The sequence below is a fragment of the Chiloscyllium plagiosum genome, unplaced genomic scaffold, assembly GCF_037043375.1.
Source record: "Chiloscyllium plagiosum isolate Xiang-an unplaced genomic scaffold, Cpla_swu_hap1 HiC_scaffold_9, whole genome shotgun sequence".
In the NCBI taxonomy this organism is placed as follows: domain Eukaryota; kingdom Metazoa; phylum Chordata; class Chondrichthyes; order Orectolobiformes; family Hemiscylliidae; genus Chiloscyllium; species Chiloscyllium plagiosum.
In genome coordinates, this window is record NW_028270147.1 from 22,101,347 (window position 1) to 22,123,541 (window position 22,195).

Genomic DNA, 22,195 nt, shown 5'->3' on the forward strand with positions numbered 1-22,195 from the left:
AATCAGAAATCTGCCTACCTCAGTCTTGGATAGCCAATGGCTCAGCCTTTGCTGTTTTGCATGAGAGAATTCCCAAGGTCATCAACCCTCTGAAAGAAGTCCTTTCACCTCACCAACAAAGGGAGATCCCTTTTATTTTTAAGCTGTGCCTCCTAGTTCTAGAAACTTCCAAGGAGGAACATCCTCTCAGTTTTTATTCTGTTAAACCCCCTTGGAACCTTTTTATATTTCAATGAGGTTAAATCTAATCAACATTTCCTCATATGACAATATGTTTTATTCCAGGAATCAGACACATGGAACCTTTTTTCTGTAATTCTTCCAATTTAAGTACATTCTTCTTGTGAGAAACAAAGCTCACTCACTTCAATAATTTCAGTCCGAGACAAAAATCTGAAACAGCAGTGTCATTTATTTTACACTTGCAAGTGGTTGTGATGTCACAAGGCAGGGACAAAACACACACCGAATTCGACAAATGCTCGATATTTATATAATTTGAGTCCCTACATATTTTTTCTTATTTCATTGTTTGCACCCCCCCCCGCTTACGTCACTCATTTCCCTAAAGACTGATCCCACAACTTCTGTTTATCCGGCCTTGTCCATGACAAATGCCTATCTCTGGCTCCCATAAGGTTGTTTGACGTCATCCCATCCTTTGCTTACCATTATCTACTCCCTCCATCTGCGCTGCCCCTCACAGCATCTTATCACTAAGCCCTTTTAATTGGGGTTTGTTCCTGTGTCTATGTACAAGTGGGAAACCTACTGTTTATACAGGCCTCTCTTCACAGCACTTTATCTCGTGCCTGTATTTCTACCATTGTTTTGTAATCACGTCTCAAGCTAACATACCATTTTTAATGGATTATATATTTCCTCATTCTTGGTAATTTAGCTCTCGGGCCGAAACAATCCCAAACTAATGTGAATTCATTTACTCTGTATCAGAACTTATAATTGCAGAAATAATATTAATTCACCTATATCCCACATTCTTAAGTAAGGAGACCAAACTACACATACTGTGTTCAGCCTGTGCAGCTACTTGTATTTTCTATTTTTCTGTTCTTTAAAGGTCAACATTCCATTTGCTTTCCAATTACTTACTGGACCTGCATGTAAGCTTTTTGTGCATTTTGTACTAGGACACTGTGATCCCACTGCACTGCAGAATTCTGCAGTTTCTTTCCAGTTAAATAATATTGTTTTAATTCTTCGTGTGATTTTCTCTTTGTGGATGCTGAGTGTACATGTAGAGAGTTGTGTACACATGCAGTACAGAGTACCAAGAGTTATAGGGCAATTTGATGGTTTAAAATACAATCACTTTTACCTGGCATATTTCAATTGAGAATCAACTGTAGCCAACTGTACGATGCACATAAGAATTACTAATTTCATGAACCTGTTAACATCATTATGATAGTATTGAGAGCAGAATAGATTAGGCCCACTTTGAGATTTTTTTTGCTCAAAATTGTGGAGGAACTTTTTTGACAATAAAAACAAACACAGTGCATCCCTCTCACCACCTCCATTTTCACAAATCTACTCACTTGAAAACTTGGTGATAGACTCCCTGTTATTTGAGTAAGTCCAAGCAGTAAATGTCTTCATTGGTCATGATCAATTGCACAGAAGTCAAAAAGTATGATCCAAGATTGGGTGGTCATCTGCAAAACTGGTTGTTCAAGTTGACATTGTTGGAGCTCGGGGAAACTTCTGTGGCTGCATGTCTCTGGTCTTCCACCGGTCACATTTGAATGATGTGAGTTCAGTGTAGGTAGTTCTCAAAGCATGTTGAATTTAAAACCAAATGTGTAACAATGGAATCATGAGTCTTTCAGTTGTCTTCTGTGTACTTGCACTGTGGAAAAACAGCATTGCAGTATTCAGAAAATGCTGCTGAAGTACCACATAAGTAACAGGATCAGCCTCTCTGATTTTTGCCAATTGAGGTTTATGCATTAATAATAATGACTTCAGTGAGGAATCAAATACATTAAATGTTAAGCATGTGAATAAATTAAAAGGTGAAATACAAAGTACTGTACTTCAGGAGTATTAATGAACAAGAACAAAACGTACATTGCAGAAGAGAAATTGCAAACAATTCAGAATCGGGGCCATATGTTTTAATTCAAAATTTGCCTGTTATATTCAATATTGCTGCACTATCCTTTTAGCATTATAAATACATAAAATTAAAAAATACCATTCAAAATTTCATTTATAAGAGTAAATGTTTCTTATCCTAAAACAACATGTAACCCTTGCTTGTTTTCAGAAGCTAGATATGTTCTAATATGCTTAGTAATCTTAGATGTTAGGTTTATAAAACAAAATACTGTAAACACAGTGAGTAGAGGCTTATTTTCAAATATTGGAAACAGCCTTTGACGGAAGTATGCTTTCATTTTGTTTTTATTATAAACAATAAGTACTAGCCACTCCAAAACAAGGAAATCATGTAGATTCCAGTATCTGCAGTAATTTGCTCCTAAAAGTTGTGGATTGTTAGTTGCTATTCTAGTGTTAGTAAAACTATTTGTGACCAATTCCTGTGAGACAAACTGAAAATGACGAAGCCTGCATCAAAATAATTGTATTCATTTTAAATATTAAAACAATAATTAATAGGTTTTCTCTACAATTTTCCACAACAGGGAGACAAGATTCCCATCTAGTAAAATACTGATGTTGCTGCCTGGGATTTTTTAAAGCAACTTTACGCGAAGGAGAGATAGTGTTTTGCACATAGAGCTTGTGGAGAGGCCAACACTGAACGGCTCTGCAGAGATTTTTTTAAAATCTGGATTTCAGATGTTCTTTTGTTTTGTTTCAGCTAAGTGTTTCATATTTTAAAGTTTTTTTTGTTTTTATCGTTTGTATGATTGAGATTGAAATCTGTGGGTAAGGAAGGGTACTAGTTTATTTTATACATAAGGTGAGAGTGAGAGCTTTTTAGGCTTAATGTCACTGAGGCCATTCAAGAGACAGTGTGAACTCTGGTAGATTGAGAACAGTGATTTCACAACAAGATCAGTCAGTTAGATGGGTGACTGTCAGGAAAGGTAAGGTGGTTTAGAAGTCCTTTGTGGCTATTCTCTCTCCAAACAGATAATGGTATGAGTACTGTTGAAGGGGATAGGCGCTCAGATTAAAATAGAAGCAGCAGTCAGATCTTGAGCACTAAGAAAGAATATTATGTTCAGTGGTGTTTGTCAATTGTTATGGGGGACACTCTTGTTGGGGCACAGAAAGGAAATTCTGTGGCACTGAGCATAAATCTACGATAGTATGTTGCTTTTCTGGTGCCGTGGTTAATGACATCTCAAACCAGTTGAAGCATATTGTCAAATGGGAGGGTGAAAAGCCAGAAGTTATTGTACATATTGGTAGGGTGACATAGTTAAGGAAAGGGTTAAGGCTTTTATAGAGTAAATATTAGTGTTTCAACAGAAGGTTTAAAAACAGGTTTAAAAACAGAACCTCAGAAGTAGTAATCTCTGGTTTACTCTTGGTGCTACGTTCTAATGTGGGAAGGAATAAAAGGATAGAGCAGATAAATCAGCAGCAGAACAGGTGGTGCAATATGCAGGGATTCAGATTCTTGGATCATTGGGATCTCTTCTGGGGGAGTTCAAAAACCTGTTCAAAATGGATGGGTTTGACCTGAACCAGAAAAGGGCCAAGGTTCTAGTAGGGAGATTTGCTACTTTTATTTCAGGAGTCTGCGAACCATTTTTACAGGGGTGGAAGGGTGCGCTCCTAAGTAGCAGTGAAAATAGAAAGATAGGTGGGTACGGTTCTGAATCAGAAAAGGGGTATTATAAGTAGGGCATGTATCGGAAGATGGGACTGTGACATCATAGCTATTATTGAAACTTAGCTGGGAAGGACAGGACTGGCAGCTCAATATTCTGTGGTTTTGATATGATGGGAAGGATAGAATGGGAGGACAGGGAGTGGTGTTTTTAGTTAAGGAAAACATCACAACTGTAATTAATTTAAAATCTCACAACCACCAGGTTATAGTCCAAAAGGTTTATTTGGAAGCATAAGCTTTCAGAGGGCTGCTCCTTCAGGTGGTTGTGAAGAACCACCTGATGAAGGAGTGGCACTCTGAAAGTAAGTGCTTCCAAATGAACCTGTTGGATGATAACCTGGTGTTGTGTGATTTTTAACTTTGTCCACCCTAGTCCAATACTGGCAACTCCAAGTCATGGTTACTGTAATTAGGATATTTCTAAGAGATTGTCCAGTGACAATATATGGGTTGAAATTAGAAATAAGAAAGACATGATCACCTTGATGAGATTGTATTCTAAACCCTACAGTAGTCAGACATTAAGGAGCAAATATGTTGACAGATGTCAGATATAAGTACAAATGATAGGGTTATAATAGTAGGGGGGGTTTAATTTTCCAAACATTGATTTGGACTGCCCTAAGTGTTAAAGGTCTGGATGGTGAGGAAGTTGTTAAATGTATTCGAGAAAATTTTCTTTATCAATGTGTAAATGTTCCTACCAGAGAAGGAACAAACTTGACTTTCTGGGAATAAGGAGGAGAAAGTGAGGACTGCAGATGCTGGAGATCAGAGCTGAAAATGTGTTGCTGGAAAACGCAGCAGGTCAGGCAGCATCCAAGGAACAGGAGAATCGACGTTTCGGGCATAAGCCCTTCTTCAGGAATGAGGAAAGTGTGTCCAGCAGGCTAAGATAAAAGGTAGGGAGGAGGGACTTGGGGGAGGGGCGTTGGAAATGCGATAGGTGGAAGGAGGTCAAGGTGAGGGTGATAGGCCAGAGTGGGGTGGGGGCGGAGAGGTCAGGAAGAAGATTGCAGGTTAGGAAGGCAGTGCTGAGTTCGAGGGATTTGACTGAGACAAGGTGGGGGGAGGGGAAATGAGGAAACTGGAGAAATCTGAGTCAGAATAAGGCAAGGCAAGTGACCTAAGTGTTAGTAGGGGAACACTTTGGGACTAGTGATCATAATTCTACTAGTTTTAAAATAGTTATGGAAAAGAATAAGGTTTTCATAAAGAAAATTAAAAGTTAAACTGGAGTAAGGCAAATTTCAATGTATGAGACAAGAACTTTCAAAAGTTGTTTGGAGTAGACTGCTTGCAAGTAAAGCAATGAATGACGAGAGTTCAGAGGTATTATCTTTCTATCAGAGTGAAGGGTAAGTGTAAAGAACAATGGATGAATAAAGATTTTCATGTTCTCGTCAAGATTTTAAAAAATTAGAGAAAGACAACTGGGAACCAATGAATCTCTTGAAGAGCATAAAGAGTGTAGGAGAATTCCTAAGAAGAAAATCAGGAAGGCAAAGAGGGGATATGAAAGAGCCTTGGTAGATAAGAAAAGTCCAAAGAGATTTTACAAGTAGATTACAAGTAGAAAGACAGTATGGCCCCTTAAAGGTCAATAAGGTTGCCTTTGTGTTGAACCTCAGGAGATGAGAGAGAAATGAATATTTTGCATCAGTTTTTACTGTGGAGGAAGAAATGGAGGCCAGAGAACTCAGGGAAATAATGATGTTTTGAAAACAGTTCACATTACAGAAGAGGAAATTCAGGAGGCCTTAGAAAACATAAAGGTGGATAAATCTCTGGGACCTGGTCATGTCTATCCTAGGGTGTTGGGGGAATTTAGGGAGGCAACTACAGGGTCCTTAGCAGAAATATTTGTATCATCTATAACTACAAGCGAGCTGCCGGATGACTAGAGGTTGACTAATGTTGTGCCTTTTTTAAATAAAGGCTGTAAGGTGATACCTGGGAACTATAGACCTATGAGTCTAAAATCGGTGGTGGGCAAATTGTTGGAAGTGATCCTGAAAGATAGGATTTTCCTGCATTTGGAGAGGCAAGAAATTATTAGGGATAGTCAGCATGGATTTGTGCAAGGGAAATCGTATCTCCAAACTTGATTGAGTTTTTTGAGGAAGTAGCCAATAAGATTGAGGGCAGAGCAGTAGATGTTGTTTACTTGGAATTTAGTAAAGACATTGACAAGGTAGACTAATTACTGAAGTTAGATCACATGGGATTCAGGGTGACCTTGCCAATTAGATACAAAATTAGCTTGACAGTACGAGTCAGAGGATGTAGTGGACAGGTTTTGTTTGGACTGGAGCCCTGTGACCAGCAGTGCTCCACAGGGATCAGTACTAGGTCCACTAATGTTCATAATTTGTATAAACTATTTGGATGAGAATATAGGGGACGTGGTTAGTAAATTTGCAGATAACCTTCTTCACTGTCCACTATACCAATTTTGATGTTATCTAAGATAACAGAGATCTTGATCAGTTAGGTCAACGGGCTGAGAAGTGGCAGATGAAGCTTAATCTGGATAAATGTGAGGTATTGCGTTTTGGTACAACAAACAAGGGCAGAACTTGATGAAGTGCTTATGCCCGAAATGTTGATGCTGCCTGACCTGCTATGCTTTTTAAGCACCCCACTTTTGACTAGGACTTATACAATTAATGGTGGGGCCAAGAGTAGTGTTGTAGAACAGAGAAGCCTCGGAGTTCAGGTACATAAGTCTTTGAAGTTTGCATCATTGGTACTCAGTGTGGTTAAGAAGGCATTCCACGTGCTTACTTTCATTGCTCGGACCTTTGAGTAGGAATTGGGACGTCATGTTGAGGTTGTACAGGATGTTGGTGAGACCTCTTCTGGAGTACTGTATGCAGTTCTCATCCTGCTGTAGGAAGGATCTTAGTAAGCTGGAGAGGGTTCAGAAAAGATTTACCAGGATTTACCTGGGAATGGAGGGTTTGAGTTATAAAAATAGGGCTTTCACTAGAATGTAGGAGATTGAGGGGAGACCATAAAGAAGTTTATAAAATCATGAGGGTCATAGATGAATAACAAAAAGTCTTTTCCTCAAGGTAGGGGAATTCAAAACTTGGGGGCACATTTTTAAGGTGAGAGGAGAAAGATTTAAAAAGGACATGAGGGGCAACTTTTTTCCACAGACAGTGGTTAGTGTGTGGAATGAACTGACAGAGGAAGTGATAGACAGAACATTTTAAAAGAAATTTGGATAAGCACATAAATAGGAAAGGTTTGGAGGGATATGGACCAACTACAGGCACATAGGGCTAATTTAGATGAGGAACATGGTTGGCATGGTCTAGTTGGATTAAAAGATCAGTTTCCATGCTGTATGTAACTTCTCCTTTCATGTTGAATATGAAGATTTGTAACATTGTAATCAAATAACCTCGTTACCCATGGAAATCATGATCAACTTAAGATGAAAGTACTTTAGTAAAGAACACATCTCACTCTATACCTGCTCCCAATCCCTGCTTGACTTTAAGTCAAAAGGACTGAATATCTGGAAGAAGGTAACACATAACAAACTTTTTAATTTTACTTAAGCTTGCTAATTGAGAACACGCAGCCAAAACAACAAAGTTTGGGATCACTGCAGGTTAGGCAGCATCCATGGAGAGGCAGCAAGCTAACGTTTCGCGCCTAGATGACTCTGGATCAGAGCTGACCCCTCTCACAACCCCCTTTTTTCTGGGACACAGGACTGTTTAGGTGTCGCTTCGATCTCTCGCCAAGACCTTGTGTTCATTTTGCCTCCAATTTCCATCCCTCTATAATTTTCACCATCGTCCATTTCGGGTAGTTTCCTTCCTTTCCTTGATCTCAGTCTCCATTCCCGGGAATAAACTATCCCCTAAAACTACCCTGATGCAGGTGTTGGACTGGGGTGTACAAAGTTAAAAATCACACAGCACCAGGTTGTAGTCCAACAGGTTTATTTGGAAGCACTAGCTTTCGAAGCGCTGCTCCTTCATCAGGTGGTTCTGGATATGCCGATGTAATGTAGAGTGGTTTTAAAATAAATAACCTGTATTAATCTTCAAAGCAATCTGTTTCAGTGTTATTGCATTTATGATGTTTTGGATGTAATCCCAAGAGGGTTACAACATATAGAAATGGTTTCGCTTGTGCAATTGTCCCTCTCTTGTGGAGTGAGGTAACTGCTATCTGTGTGCAATCACACATATGGCGCCAGGTTTTCCACCTACCCAGTATTTATCATTTTTGAATCGGCTTATTACTCCTCCGTATGATTTTACTCTATCAAACTATCCAGGGCTTAATCGTTGCATTTAATTTCTCCAGTCCCGCACCTAATCACATACGTTTCTCTTTGTTCATTCCCTCTTACCTTTTCCTTTTAATTAAATAGCTAGAACATTAGGATTTTTTCGCTGTTCTGATGAAAGGTCATCATTCTCTTTTCGTTCTCCACTGATGCTGCCTGGCCTCCTGAGCACTTTTGCAGTTAATCGCGAACCTGTTTTGAAACAACAGTGAGGGGATAAGTAGTGACAGGTCTGCAACGTATTTTGTTGCATTATGCCGTCGTGTACAACACGGCAATCTGCGTAAGAACAAAGACTCATTTAACATAACGTGCTCCTGCAAATTAAGGAAAACTGGCGCTTTTCTTTCACGCAGAGCTGGGCGAAAAATGCAAAGAGACTGGGGTTTTTTGTTTTGTGTGTGTGATTGCAACAGCCAACCCCCCCATCCCTGCCCTGCCCGTCTGAATCACTGTGTGCAGAGTAAATGAGCGTTGGTAACCCAGCCCTGGGTGTGAATCAGTCAGTGCCTCCTGCGGCTCAGTTGGGGAGGGATCGATCGCGGGCGAGCGTCTCCGTCTCCAACCTGAGTCCTCCAGCATCCCGGCTTCCACCGCGTTCTCCTGGAGAGAAGGACGAGGAGCGAGGAGACAGTTGCCGCTGAAGCTGAAGGGGGCGGCTTTGAAAAAGAACAACACTCACACACAGACTTAGGGAGGGAAAGCGAGACGAAGTCGGGATAAAAGGAACGAGCCGGCAACCATGCATTGGGGGACGGAGCTCTGGGTAAGTGAGGAATTTTATTTTCTCTCTCTTTTGTTTGTGATGATGTTGATTGTTTTTTTTTGTTGTCACGCGAGGGGGTGACGGTTGGCGGGGGCTGGACGATGGCCGGCTTCCCCCCCCTCACGTCAGGATCCACACCGAGCCGACAGCTCCGGGATTCCGGGGAAGCCTACGCCCCCCCCCCCCCCCGAAGTTTGATTTTTTTTTCTCTCCAAACCGCTCCGGTTGGCGAGGGGAGGGGAGGGTGGGGTGTTGGGGAAGGTGCATTTGTTGTGTGTGTGTTTCCTTCTCGGGCAGCTCGGTCCTGTGCCATTTTATTATTGTAAAGCGCCGCTCACACCTGCGAGGAAAGTTGGGCAGTCTTTTTATTGTCTGTCTGTCTGTCTCTCTCTCTTCACCCTCTCGCCACCTCCACAACAGGGGATCTCTCGATCATTTTGTGGTAGTTTTTGTTTAAGGCGGTGGATTCGGTTAGCAGCCAGTCCTTTTTTTAAAAAAAAATAGTTATTGTGTCGGGTGTTTGTTACTGGCAGGAGGAGCCCTCCTTTGCTGTTGGAACAATGCACTCGGTACGTGGCTCTGGGAGAGGGAGAGATCTGCGTGTCTGTCAGCTCTCCCCTCTCTCTGTGGGTGTGTGTGTTTCTCTCTCTCTCTGATCATCGAATGTAATTTGGAGATTTGAGTGAGTGACAGAAAGATCCAGACCAGTTTGAGGGATTTCTGTCACTGCTATTCTCCTTTTCCCACCCCGCCCTCCCCCCTCAGCAGTACATGTTTGTGGAAAGACTCCATAACGCGCTCACAAAGCAATACCTGTACGTTTTACCTGCACGACACGTCTTTTTAATGGATTCCCTTGAACTCCATTTGATTTGCAGCTTCCAAAACGGTCACTTGTTCGATCAGGTTATGTGTGTTATGTTATATTCGTATAAATAAACACTGAAATGGCAGAGCCACTTGATATTTATATATCCCACGACTTTTCTCTCAGCAAGTGTCTTAATTGTGAAAATTTTGCATCGTACCTCTCAACCGTGTTGTTACGAGCGACTGTCTATTTTCTCTATTGGCCGTAACGTAGGGACTGTGGCCGTTTAACTACTTTTCATAAGTTCTAGTACAGCAAATGAACAAATCACTTGTGCTTCCTGACATAAGCTCAAAATATTTATTTCTCTTGATTTTCATTGTAAACCTGATATAGTGGATGTTGACAAACCCGCTAATTTTAAAATGTCTGCCCCTCCACGTCCTCAAAATATTCTACACTTTGGAAGCCAGAACGATTTCAGGAAGTTGGTACAGGGTGTTTAAAATGCAGTTTAAAGTGTCGAAGCACGGTATGTCCGAATAGGGAAGAAACCTGCGTAAGGGAACTGAGACCCCATTATTCTAAGTGAAAGAGGTGAACATTTCATTTGCTTTCTTCGGACGTGCCGTACATTAATGTAGAATAGGCACTGCATCCGAGAGAACATAAGTACTAAAGGAAATATGGTTGAACGTATCTAAATTGCTCCGGGAAGGAGACCCATAAACTAAAACAAACAATCTATGTTGATATTGAAGATAAATTAGAATATAGACTGAAGGATTGCCCAATTCGAAAAGTGTTAAATAAGTTAAAAACAGCATTCAACGACTGATTTAATTTTTTTGGATAAGCTTGAGTTGATGAGCAGAATTTGAATTCTATGTATAAATATAAATGCTGATGAATATTTCTAATCTAACTGGTTTGTATTGCATTAACATTCCAAAGAATAGACATAGCAGACTTGAAATGTGAGTACTTTGTTCTCAGACCATTGCTGCCAGATGTGCTGAATTTCTTTAGTATTTTGTTTATTTTATATCTCCAGCATTCGTTGTACTTTGCTTTTATCTTACTTTAATCTTGTTTCATATTTAAGGTGAATTTACTAAGACTATAATTAAAAATTAAAATCAAGCCTAGAGAGAAAATGATTTACTTTCACTTTGTAGTGAATCGTGATTTAATCTGTGCAGTTAAGCTGCAGTTTACGTGTTACATCTTTTTCTTTTAACACATCAGTCTATTTGCAGCAGTGGAATCTACCTGATTGATCAGGAATGGACATGTCATGTGAGATGTACATCAAAAGTAGAACAAAACTAATCTGGGCATTGATTCTCCACCAGTCTGCCCTCAATTATCAATAAGGTGTCTTGACAGCATTACTAAATGGCACCTTGTGCTATTCGCATTCTGCCAGAATTATCTGGCCTCTGACTTCATTATAATCTTGTTTCAGACATGGACAAAAGAGTTGAATTTGAGAAATGTACTCCCTACTGAACAACACTATAGTATACCTTCAACATCTGGACGCAGTGGTTCAAGAAGTTGGTCACTACCATCTTTCTGATGGCAATTGGGGTTTGCCTTTGCTGCCCTTATCAGTGATGCCCTAACCCCTCAAATGAATTTTAAAGCATTTAGCACTGGTTGTGTAGGTAAGCAGAGTTCACATTTTGGCAGCACATAAGACACCCCATTAAGTATAGTGTGTGGTGTTAGTTGAGCTCATCTTGGTTAGTTGTGCAGACTTTACAATTGATTATTAGCAGTGGGTGGGGAAGTAAAAAATGGATAGGAGTTCCTGGTCATTTTTGTTTTGTATGAGACATCCTGCTTGAGATTTGTTTGTTAGATTTTTTAAAATCAATTTATGTATTTATAAACTTAGGATTTCTGGCCCAGAGGTAGGGATACAACTACTGTACCACAAGAGCCCTTGTCATAAACCAATAAACCCACCATTCTCCCACTCTGGACTATCAGGATTCAAACCCTGGTCTCCAGAATATTACCTAATTCCATGGATTAATAGTCAAGGGATAATACCATGAGGCCATCTCCTCACAATCTGCTCCACAACTTGGAAACTAAGTCTCCAGGCTGAAAGGTAGGAATGTTACCACTATGCCACAAGAGCCTTGCTCCAGATTTTTATCTATTGTTTTCTTTTCATATCTCAAAGTGCTCGTACGCAACTTTTTTTTGTCCCCACCACCAAATCAACTGTGGTCCTATTATCCACCATTCCTAAATCATCCATGTTTCCAGTTACTCAATTTATGTGCCAAACTCAAAAATATGCTTTTTAAAATCACAAACCAAGCAATCCACCATTCTGATGTTTGTCAGAAATTAAATCTGGGTCCCCAGGACATTACCTCAGCATCTGGATTAATTGTCTATGGTAGTACCACTAAGCCATCTCCTTGCTGTATAGACTTGCACAGCCTTAACAAAATGAGGTTTTTGAGGACAGTACAAATGTTAGGGGAGGTGAGGGCAGTTAGGATATTAGCAGGAGATTGATTTTTATGTAATTTTCCAATTCATTTTCAGAAAACTTAATTTTGTTTCTGGATTTAGATTTTGATAGTAAATTACAGCCTCAATAGTTGCTATTAAAGTATGTGGGAGAGAAACCTGAAATATCCAAATAGATGGACCACGATTAATTAAATTATAGTTAGGTTTTAAGTCAAACATTTGTGGAATCTTTAAGGGAAAATGTTAACTTTCTGTACATTATTTTTAATATGAGGGTGAACACCATAGTATTTATAGAATTATAGAATGTACCATCACAAAAAAGGAGAGCATTTTACCATCAATTCCATTGCAGCTTTTGGGGGAAAGCTGACTGGTCTAATTAGTAGCTTTGCAGATGATACAAAGATTGGTGGAGTTATAGATAGTGGAGGATTGTCAGAGGATACAGCAGGGTATAGAGCCGTTAGAGACATGGGCAGAAAATGTTAAATGAAGTTTAATCCAGACAAATGTGAACTGATGCATTTTGGAAAGTCAAGTACAGCTGGAAATTATACAGTGATTGGCAGAACTCTTAGGACTATTGCTATGCAGAAGGATGTGGGTGTGCAGATGCACAGATCACTGAAGGTGATAGTGCAGGTAGATAAGGTGTAACAAAAAAGGCTTATGGCATGTTTGTCTTCATTGGAAGGGCATTGAGTATGAGTGTAGACAAGTTATGCTGCAGCTTTATAGAACTTCAGTTAGGCCACACTACCAGAAGGACTATTGCATATACATCTGGTCACCACACTACCAGAAGGATGTGGATACTTTGGAGAGGATACAGAAAAGGTTTACCAGGATTGCCTGGTATGAGGACTTTTTTTATGAAGAAAGGTTGGATAGACTGGATATGTTTTCCCTGGAATGCATGAGGTTGAGAGGAGACCTGATAGAAGTTTATAAGATTGTGAATTGCATGGATAGAGTGGAAAGTATGGGGCTTTTTCCTGAGGTGGAAGGGTCAGTTACTAGGGGACATAGGTGCAAGGTAGGAGGTGGTGGTGGTGGGGTGGGGAGGGGGCGGTGGTGATGGTGGTGGTTGATTGGTTTAAAATGGATGGCAAGTTTTTCATAAAAAGAGTTGAGTGTCTAGATGCTGCTGCCAGAGGTGGTGGTAGGAGATTCAAAAGCAGCATTCAAAAAGCACCTGGACGAATACATGAATAGGAAGGGAGAAGAGGGATCCTGTAAGTGAAGACAGACAGTTTTAATAAGGAAGGGCAAAATGCATCAGTGCAGGCTTGGAGGGCCAAAGAGTGTACCCCTCCTAAATTGAATGTTTGTGTGTATATATCCCTGACTTGATTCTCAAGCTAATCTGTATTAGCTGATTTCTTTTGGGACGGCTGCAGACTACTCCAGTTGGGTTCAATCCAAAGACCTGAGCATTGGTGTGAAAAATAGCTAGCTTCTAGTTCTTTAGCTTAATGACCACTAGTGAATGCAAAACCCATGTGCACTTTCCAATCATAATACAAATATTCTTTCAGCTCTTGGTGTTTAGTATTGTGCATGAGAAGTGGCCTATTGGGTGAGGTACAGGATAGCTACTGGCATAAATTCATTCCAGTAAGGGACAGAACATTTCAGAAGAACAAGTATGAAAGTGGAGTGGGCAAAAATGTTGCCTTCACAAAAGTTGTACAGTAGGTTTTTTTTTTGAACAGCCGTGCATTAGTGATTGTTTAATTGCAGTGTTTTTACTGTTTGGTAATATAAATATTTTTAATCAACCTATTCAGACAGGTTATAGTATATCTCTAAAGCAGATGGAGCTTGAAACCAGGCCTCTGGCTCAGGCAGAGACACTATCATTGCGCCATTAAAACTCCCGTGTTTGTTTAATAGAAGCTTGGCTTAATTGGCCACTCTTGTTTCTGTGGCTGTTGGTTCTGCAATTTAAGATTGGAACTCGGCTGACACTTCTCGGTAGTACTGATTCTGTGCAGCATAATTGGAGAGAGCCTTAGATTGTGGCTTAAAGTAAGGGCCTGTCAGTTATGTTCTTATATAAAGTTACCACAGCATTCAAAACAGAGTAATGAATTCTCCTCATGTTTTTCCTTCAACCAATAGTGGACTTATATTCATTTTTCTAATTGTTGTGTGTGTACTGATTCCTCTTTGTGAATTTTTTTAGGTTGTGGTCATTTTCCTAATACTTTTAAACTTTGTTAGCATTTAAATATTGCAAAATCATATTCAACTTCCTCGCATCTAGTTGTACTGCTCTTGGATATGCAAAGGCTAGAATCAGAGTTCACTAGATGATGAATACAGAGATCTGGTTAATGTTCTGGGGACCTAGGTTCAAATCCTGTCATGGCAGATGGTAGAATTTAAATTCAATAAAAGCCTGGAATTAAGAGCCTAATGATGCTGTTGATTACCTGTCAGAAAAACCCATCTGGGTAACTAATGTTCCTTAGGGAGGGAAACTCACTTGGTCTGGCCCACATGGTACTCCAGACCCACAGCAATAGGGTTGACTCTTAACCGCCCTCTCAGTAATAAATGTTGGTCTAACCATCCATATCCCAGGAATGAATATTTAAAAAAAAATTGGTTTCATAATTAATTTTTTGTAAATTTCCACTTAATATTAGCATATAATTAAATGTTTTCCTCAGCATTTTGGAGATGTGCATTCCTTCTTTAAACAGAGAAGGATTGCAGAATGGAGGTGCTGTGGGGTCTACCTATGAGTCACAAGAAGGTAGTATGCAGATGCAGAAAGTAATTAAGAAGGATGAGAAGAATTTATTATGAGACGAATTGAGCATAGAAATGAAGATATAATTGAAGCATAACATTGGCTATTAGTGATACTATATTTGAATATTGTGTGTAGTATTAAGTTAAAAATCACACAACACCAGGTTATAGTCCAACAGGTTTAATTGGAAGCACTAGCTTTCGGAGCGCCACTCCTTCATCAGGTGGTTGTGATGCAGGAGCGGCGCTCTGAAAGCTAGTGCATCTCCAAATCGTGTGTAGTATTGGTCGTCTTATTTAAGGTAGGATGTAAATGTGTTGGAAACATTTTAGAGGAGGTTTACTAGACAAATATATGCAATGATAAGGTTGTCTTATGTTGAAAAGTTGGAAGACTGGACTGTTTACACTGACAGTTAAAAGAGCAAGGTGTGACTTGATTGAACTGTATAAAATCCTGAATGGTCCTAACAGAGTATATGTGGAAAGAATGTTTCCTCTTTGGCAAGTCCAGAACTAAGAGGCACTTTCTTTTTAAGGAAAATGTAGAGTGCTGATTTCAGGCAGAGATTTAATTTTTTTTTCTTTCTGTGGCTTGTATGACTGTGGAATGTCTGCCTCAGAAGGTGATGGAGGTGACACTTTTTTTTAAAGAGGTAGATAAACAAGGACATCAAAGGTAATTAGGGGTATATGGAAATATAAATACAAAGCACAAAACAGAACAGTCAGATTTTATTGAGTGTAGTAGGCTTGATGGGTTGGATAGCTTACTGTGTTAATTTGTATATTTGATTGTAGATTTTAATCATAAGATACTGTAAGCTTGCATTTTGTAGACTTTGTGATACAGTTTTGATATTACCCGAGAGGTCACAGAATTGCTTTTATGTAAAGGAGCATAAAGGAGCTCTGAGGAACAGGAAAATCGACGTTTCGGGCAAAAGCCCTTCATCAGGAATGGCTGATGAAGGGCTGATGAATTCCTGATAAAGGGTTTTTGCCTGAAACGTCGATTTTCCTGCTCCTCGGATACTGCCTGACCTGCTGTGCTTTTTCAGCACCATTCTAATCTATCCTCTTTATAACCCTACATTGACTTAGTAGTTTTGATTTAAAAGAACATTTCTAGCTGCTGAAGCATAGTTAATGAAATGTCCAATTTTGGTACAGGTGTGCTATTTTTGTATATTGCGTTCCTATTTTACAAATCTAACGCACTGCGTGGAAGTTGTGATTTCAGGATTCTCATTTATTTTTGGATAAAATTAGTATTAATAAGATAGTGGTGATAACTATCTAATTGTAATAACCAGTAACAGTGCGTTTGTTTGAAACATCAGAGACTACAAACCTTTTAAGTAGCTTAATTGTAGTTGCTCGCTTACGTGTGCAATATAATTGCAGGAGAGGCATGTTGAGTCCTTCTGCTATGTGTTTCTTGCATTAGTTTGTAGATGTCCTGAATTTGGAAATGGTACTTCAATAAAACTTTGAGCAATTGGAAATTTAATAACAAACTGCATGTCAACATTGGCTTAAATGAATAGAGGCTATATTACCTGGAATTAAAAGTAGAACAACATCAGTAAACTGCGACGAGTAGTCTAAAATTCACTAACAATTCAATTGTGGTTAAAGTTTGTCTTCAAGCTGCAGTATTTATCCAGTCAAGAATGTTACAAATCAGTTTCTTATATAATAATTTCTTTTCAGCACGTTCAATAATTGGGTATAGTAAACTGTTCACATTTTCCTATTTCAGATGCTTTCAAATCCTTTTAGAAAAGGAAGTTAATGTGAATATCCAAATTTGTTTTGAAGCCTCCACCTCCAAAATTGAATTAGTTCTTTGTATAGCTGTTTCCCAATCTGCTGAAGTACTCATTGCTACATTGGTGCAATAATTCTATTTCTCAGGTTGTCTAAAATAACCTCTGTAAATACGTGGAATTTGAGAGTTGCTTTGTGTTATGGATATGTCCACTGGGAATTGAATTGAGACTGTAATAACCTGTTTCTTTTGAGATCTGTAACTACTGTTGGAATAGAGATGCTCATTGTCCTGTCAGTTAATGCTGGATTCAAAACAAGACTGGCAGGGATGAATGGATGGGGTTCCAGTTTACTTTGTACCACATGGCCTCCCTTGACAAAAATTTGAAACCTAAATTTGGTTTAAGTATTTAATAGCCCTAACACTGAAAGCTTTTAGAAGAAGCAACATTAGTATTGCTAAGTGAAACTGCAAAAATACTCTTAAGAATATTCTATCTCTGAAAAGCTGATGGAAGCAGAGTTCCAAAGTCTTTGGAACTCTGCTTCCATCAGCTTTTCAGAGATAGAATATTCTTAAGAGTATTTTTGCAGTTTCACTTAGCAATACTAATCAAAGAGTATTTTTGCAGTTTCACTTAGCAATACTAATCAAACATCTAAGAGTAAAGCGTTTACCTAATCTCTGTTTTGAATGTGCATCACTAGTTTTAAACAGAGATACCTATTTCTAGATTCGCTGATTGGAGGAAATATTCTCTTCAAATCTATCCTGTCAAGAATCTTCAAGGGTTTTATGTTTCAATCAAGTCACCTCTTCCTCTTCTAAACTCCTTATAGGCTAGCCTGTCCAAGTTTTCCTCCATAAGGCAACTTGCTCATTTCAGGTATGAGTTACATAAACTTTCTTTGAATTGTCTTCACCACAAGGTGGTGATCAATACTGCACTGTATTCCAGGTGAAATCTAATCAGTGCCTTATGTAACCGAAATATAACTTTTTTTTCCCTAATTTTATATTCAGTTCCTTTCATGATAATAGTGATCTTCTATTAGCTTTCCTAATCATTTGCTGTACCTGTGTACTAATCTTTTTTGTGATTCCTGCACATAGATCCCCAGGTCCCTCTGCATTTCAGAGCTCTGTAATCTCTCTCCCCATTTACGTAATCTTTTTCATTCATTCTACCAAAATGGATAGGTTCACATTTTACCACATATTTCATTGCTACATCTTTGTCCACTCAGATAACCTATCAATATATTTTGTAAACACATTGTATCATCTTCACAACTTGTATCCCTACCTATCTATGTGTCATCAGCAAATTGGTAATCGTACCTTCCCTCACTCCATCCAAAGTAATTTATATAAACTACAAGTATTTGTGGTCTGAGTTTTGATACCGCTCGAGATGTCTTGCCAACTTGAAAAAGACCAATTTATGCTTATTCTCTGCTTCCTCTAAGCCAACCCATTTTCTATCCGTGCCAAATATTGTTACCCCCTACTAGGATTTAAAAAAAATCTGTAATAACCTTTTTGATGTGGCACCTTATCAAATGCCTTCTAGAATTCTAAGTACAATGCATCTGCTGCCTCCCCCTTTATTTACAGCACGTTACCACCTCAAAGAGCTCCAATCATGTCAAAAATGTTTTCCCCTTTCACAGAACCATGTTGACTCTACTCCATTACCTTGGAGTTATTAAATGCTCTTTCATAACTTATATAACAATGATTTCTAACATTTCCCCTATATTTGCTAATGTTAAGCTACCCAGCCTGTAGTTTCCTGCTTTCTCTCCTTAGTGAATGCAACACCTGTATTCAAAATCTTGCAATCTCATAGGACTGTCTCTGAAACAAGTGAGTTTTGGAAAATTGAAACCAAAACATCAACCATCTAACTGACCATTTTTTAACACCCGAGGATGTAGTCCATCAAGATTTGGGCTCTTGTAAGCTGCTGTTCCAACAATTTGCTGAGTATCACTTTTCTGGTGATTGGTTTTCCTCAGTTCCTCCCTCCTTCCATTTCCTGATTTATTGCTGCTTCTGGAATATCTGTTGTATCATGTAACCATGGATAATAGTTCCTACCCTTGACATTTTTCTTTAAAATTGTGGAGTCATACAGACAGAAGCCGACCCTTTGGTCAAATTTGACGACACCAATCAAGTTTCCCAAACTTAATTAGCCCACGTGCCTCAATGTGGCTCATATCCCTCTAAACCTCTTACAGCTTTTTCACACAGAGGGTGGTGCTTGCATAGAATGAGCTACCAGCGGAAATGGTGGAGGCTGGTTCAATTACAACATTTTAAAAGGCATCTGGATTGGTATATGAATAGGAAGAGTTCAGAGGCATGTGGCCCAAGTGCTGACAAATTGGGCCTCTTACTGAGATATTTGTATCATCGATAGTCACAGGTGAGGTGCTGGAAAACTGGAGGATGCTGGTGCCACTGTTTAAGAAATGCAGTAAGGACAAGCCAATGAACTATCAGCCAGTGAGCCTGATATCGGTAGAGGGCAAGTTGCTGGAGGGAATCCTGAGGGACAGGATGTAGATGTATTTGGAAAGGCAAGGACTGATTAGGAATAGTCAACATGGCTTTGTGCGTGGGAAATCATGTCTCACAAACTTGATTGCGTTTTTTGAGGAAGTAACAAAGAGGATTGATGAGGGCAGAACGGTGGATGCGATCTATATGGACCAGTAAGGCATTCAACAAGGTTGCCCATGGGAGACTGGTTAGTAAGGTTAGATCTCATGAAATACAGGTAGAACTAGCCATTTGGATACAGAACTGGCTCAAAGGTAGAAGACAGAGGGTTGTTTTTCAGACTCGAGGCCTGTAGCCACAATGTTCGGTGCTGGGCCCTCTACTTTATTTATATAAATGATTTGGATGTGAGCATAAGAGATATAGTTAGTAAGTTTGCAGATGACACCAGAATTGGAGGTGTAGTGGACAGTGAAGAAGTTTACCTCCGATTACAACAGGATCTTGACCAGATGGGCCAATGGGCTGAGAAATGGCAGATGGAGTTTAATTTAGATAAGTGTGACATGCTGCATTTTGGGAAAGCAAATCTTAGTAAGACTTATACACTTAATGGTAAGGTCCTAGGGATTGTTGCAGAACAAAGAGACCTTGGAGTACAGGTTCATAGCTCCTTGAAAGTGGAGTCGCAGGTAGATAGGATAGTGAAGAATGCATGCTTGGTATGCTTTCCTTCATTGGTCAGATTACTGAGTACAGGAGTTGGGAGGTCACGTTGCAGCTGTACAGGACATTGGTTAGGCCACTGTTGGAATATTACATGCTTGAAGAAGTTTTCCTCCTCTCTCTACAAGAATTTCAGGGAGTCCCTCTCACTGCAACTCCCAGGTCATTTCCTCTGCCCTGAAGCTCTTCAACCATGTCCTGAAACAAACTCGCTACCACAGCCACATTTGCTTCCTCAGTGCCTGCCTCCGTAACCAACTCATCCCACATGGACTCCGGACCACCTTTAAACCAGCAGAGTTTGGAACCGAACAGGATAAACAGTACAGACTACAGATTCAAAAACACCAGCAACAGTTCTCCTTAAAGATCCTCCACTCCACGCTTGCAGCAATGCGCCGGCACCTAACCTCTGTACAGTCAGCCCTACCTCAGCTGAGGGCCACACTCTCTCAGAATTGCATAGGACCCACTCTGTACTACATCCTCAGGAGAATTCATACTCTCAGCAAACAGTATTTCAACTCCATCTCAAACATCAAAAACTGTAAGTACAACAAACTTTTATCTACCCACCTCCATAACCAGTGCTCCTCAAACATTCCAGAAGATTCTGCCGGCCTCTGGAACTGCTCGGACGCCATTAGCCATGTGGCTGGTGCAGCTGCCATCCCCACGCTGATTGATGATGTCACTTCTGCCCCCATCATGGCCACTCCCACAACTACTTCCGCCCCTCTCATGCATCACACGTGACAGCATGTCCACCCCTCACATCATCGCTGATGTCACACGCTCAGTGACTTCCACCACCCCTACTGCTGTGTCTGCCACCACTTCCGCCCCCACCAACGCCACTCACCTGCATTCTGCTGATACGCCCCCCACAGATCATTGTCATCATTCCCGGCCCCCAGAACCCTGAGGGGAACACCACCCCTGCTCATGACTCCACCCCCAATCCCCCTACCATAACACCCACTCCAGTTACTGGCTCCGCCCCACTCCCAGCTTCACTCCCACACCAGATCCCAGCCCTGCCGAGTTTTCATCATCCCTCCAGACCTTCCCCTCACTGAGGACGAACAATCAATCCTCAGCAAAGGACTGACGTTCATCCCCCTCCGTCCACGCATCAATGAATTTAATACACGCCATGACGTCGAACACTTCTTCCGCCGCCTCCGCCTCCGAGCTTACTTTCACAATCAGGCCTCCCGCCCACCTTCAGAGGACCCTTTCGCCCACCTCCAACACACTGCATCCACCTGGACACCCCGCGCTGGCCTATTACCTGTCCTCGACCTCTTCATTTCCAACTGCCGCTGGGACATTAATCACCTCAACCTGTCTATCCCCCTCCCCCACTCCAACCTCTCACCCTCACAACGCGCAGCCCTCCAATCCCTCTGCTCCAATCCCAACCGTACCATCAAGCCAGCTGATAAAGGGGGCGCAGTGGTAGTCTGGCGCACTGACCTCTACACCGCTGAAGCCAAACGCCAACTCGAGAACAACTCTTCCTACCGCCCCCTCGACCATGACCCCCACACCTCATCACCAAACCATCATCTCCCAGACCATACAAAACCTCATCACCTCAGGAGATCTCCCATCCACAGCTTCCAACCTTATAGTCCGGGAACCCTGCACTGCCCGGTTCTACCTCCTTCCCAAGATCCACAAGCCTGACCACCCTGGCCGACCCATTGACTCAGCATGCTCCTGCCCCACTGAACTCATCTCTACCTACCTCGACACTGTCCTATTCCCCCCTAGTCCCGGAACTCCCCACATATGTTCAAGACACCACCCACACCCTCCACCTCCTCCAAGACGTCCGTTTCCCCGTCCCCCAACGCCTCATCTTCACCATGGATATCCAATCCCTCTACGCCTCCATCCGCCATGACCAGGGCCTCCAAGCCCTCTGTTTTTTCCTCTCCCTACGTCCTGAACCGTACCCTTCCACCGACACACTCATTCGTTTGGCCGAACCGTTCCTCACCCTTAACAATTTCTCCTTCGAATCCTCACACTTCCTTAAGACCAAAGGGGTAGCCATGGGCACACGTATGGGCCCCAGCTATGCCTGTCTCTTTGTTGGCTACGTAGAACAGTCCATCTTCCGTAATTACACCGGCACCACTCCCCACCTCTTCCTCCGCTACATTGATGACTGCATTGGC

At 40.8% G+C, this 22,195-nt stretch overlaps 1 protein-coding gene and 1 long non-coding RNA gene across 8 annotated transcripts in view; one reads left to right on the forward strand and one right to left on the reverse strand.

The window, feature by feature from the left end:
- Window positions 1-419: 419 nt before the first annotated feature.
- LOC148149097 (uncharacterized) lies at window positions 420-9,848 on the reverse strand. Of its 2 annotated transcripts, none has more exons than XR_015758109.1 (3): window positions 9,743-9,848; window positions 8,214-8,342; window positions 420-1,873 (listed from the first exon to the last, which is right to left on the reverse strand). It is a non-coding gene; the product is annotated as an uncharacterized LOC148149097 (long non-coding RNA). The 2 variants fall into 2 exon arrangements; XR_015758108.1 differs by lacking the exon at window positions 9,743-9,848 and adding an exon at window positions 9,257-9,391.
- Window positions 8,741-22,195, forward strand: part of fnbp1l (formin binding protein 1-like) — a 206,639-nt gene continuing 193,184 nt past the window's right edge. For all 6 annotated transcript variants that reach the window (XM_043698825.2, XM_043698826.2, XM_087990466.1 and 3 more), the window contains exon 1: window positions 8,741-8,916. In XM_043698825.2, the coding sequence (XP_043554760.1) occupies window positions 8,893-8,916 (24 nt within the window). In that variant the 5' untranslated portion in view covers window positions 8,741-8,892. The remainder of the gene's footprint in view (window positions 8,917-22,195) is intronic.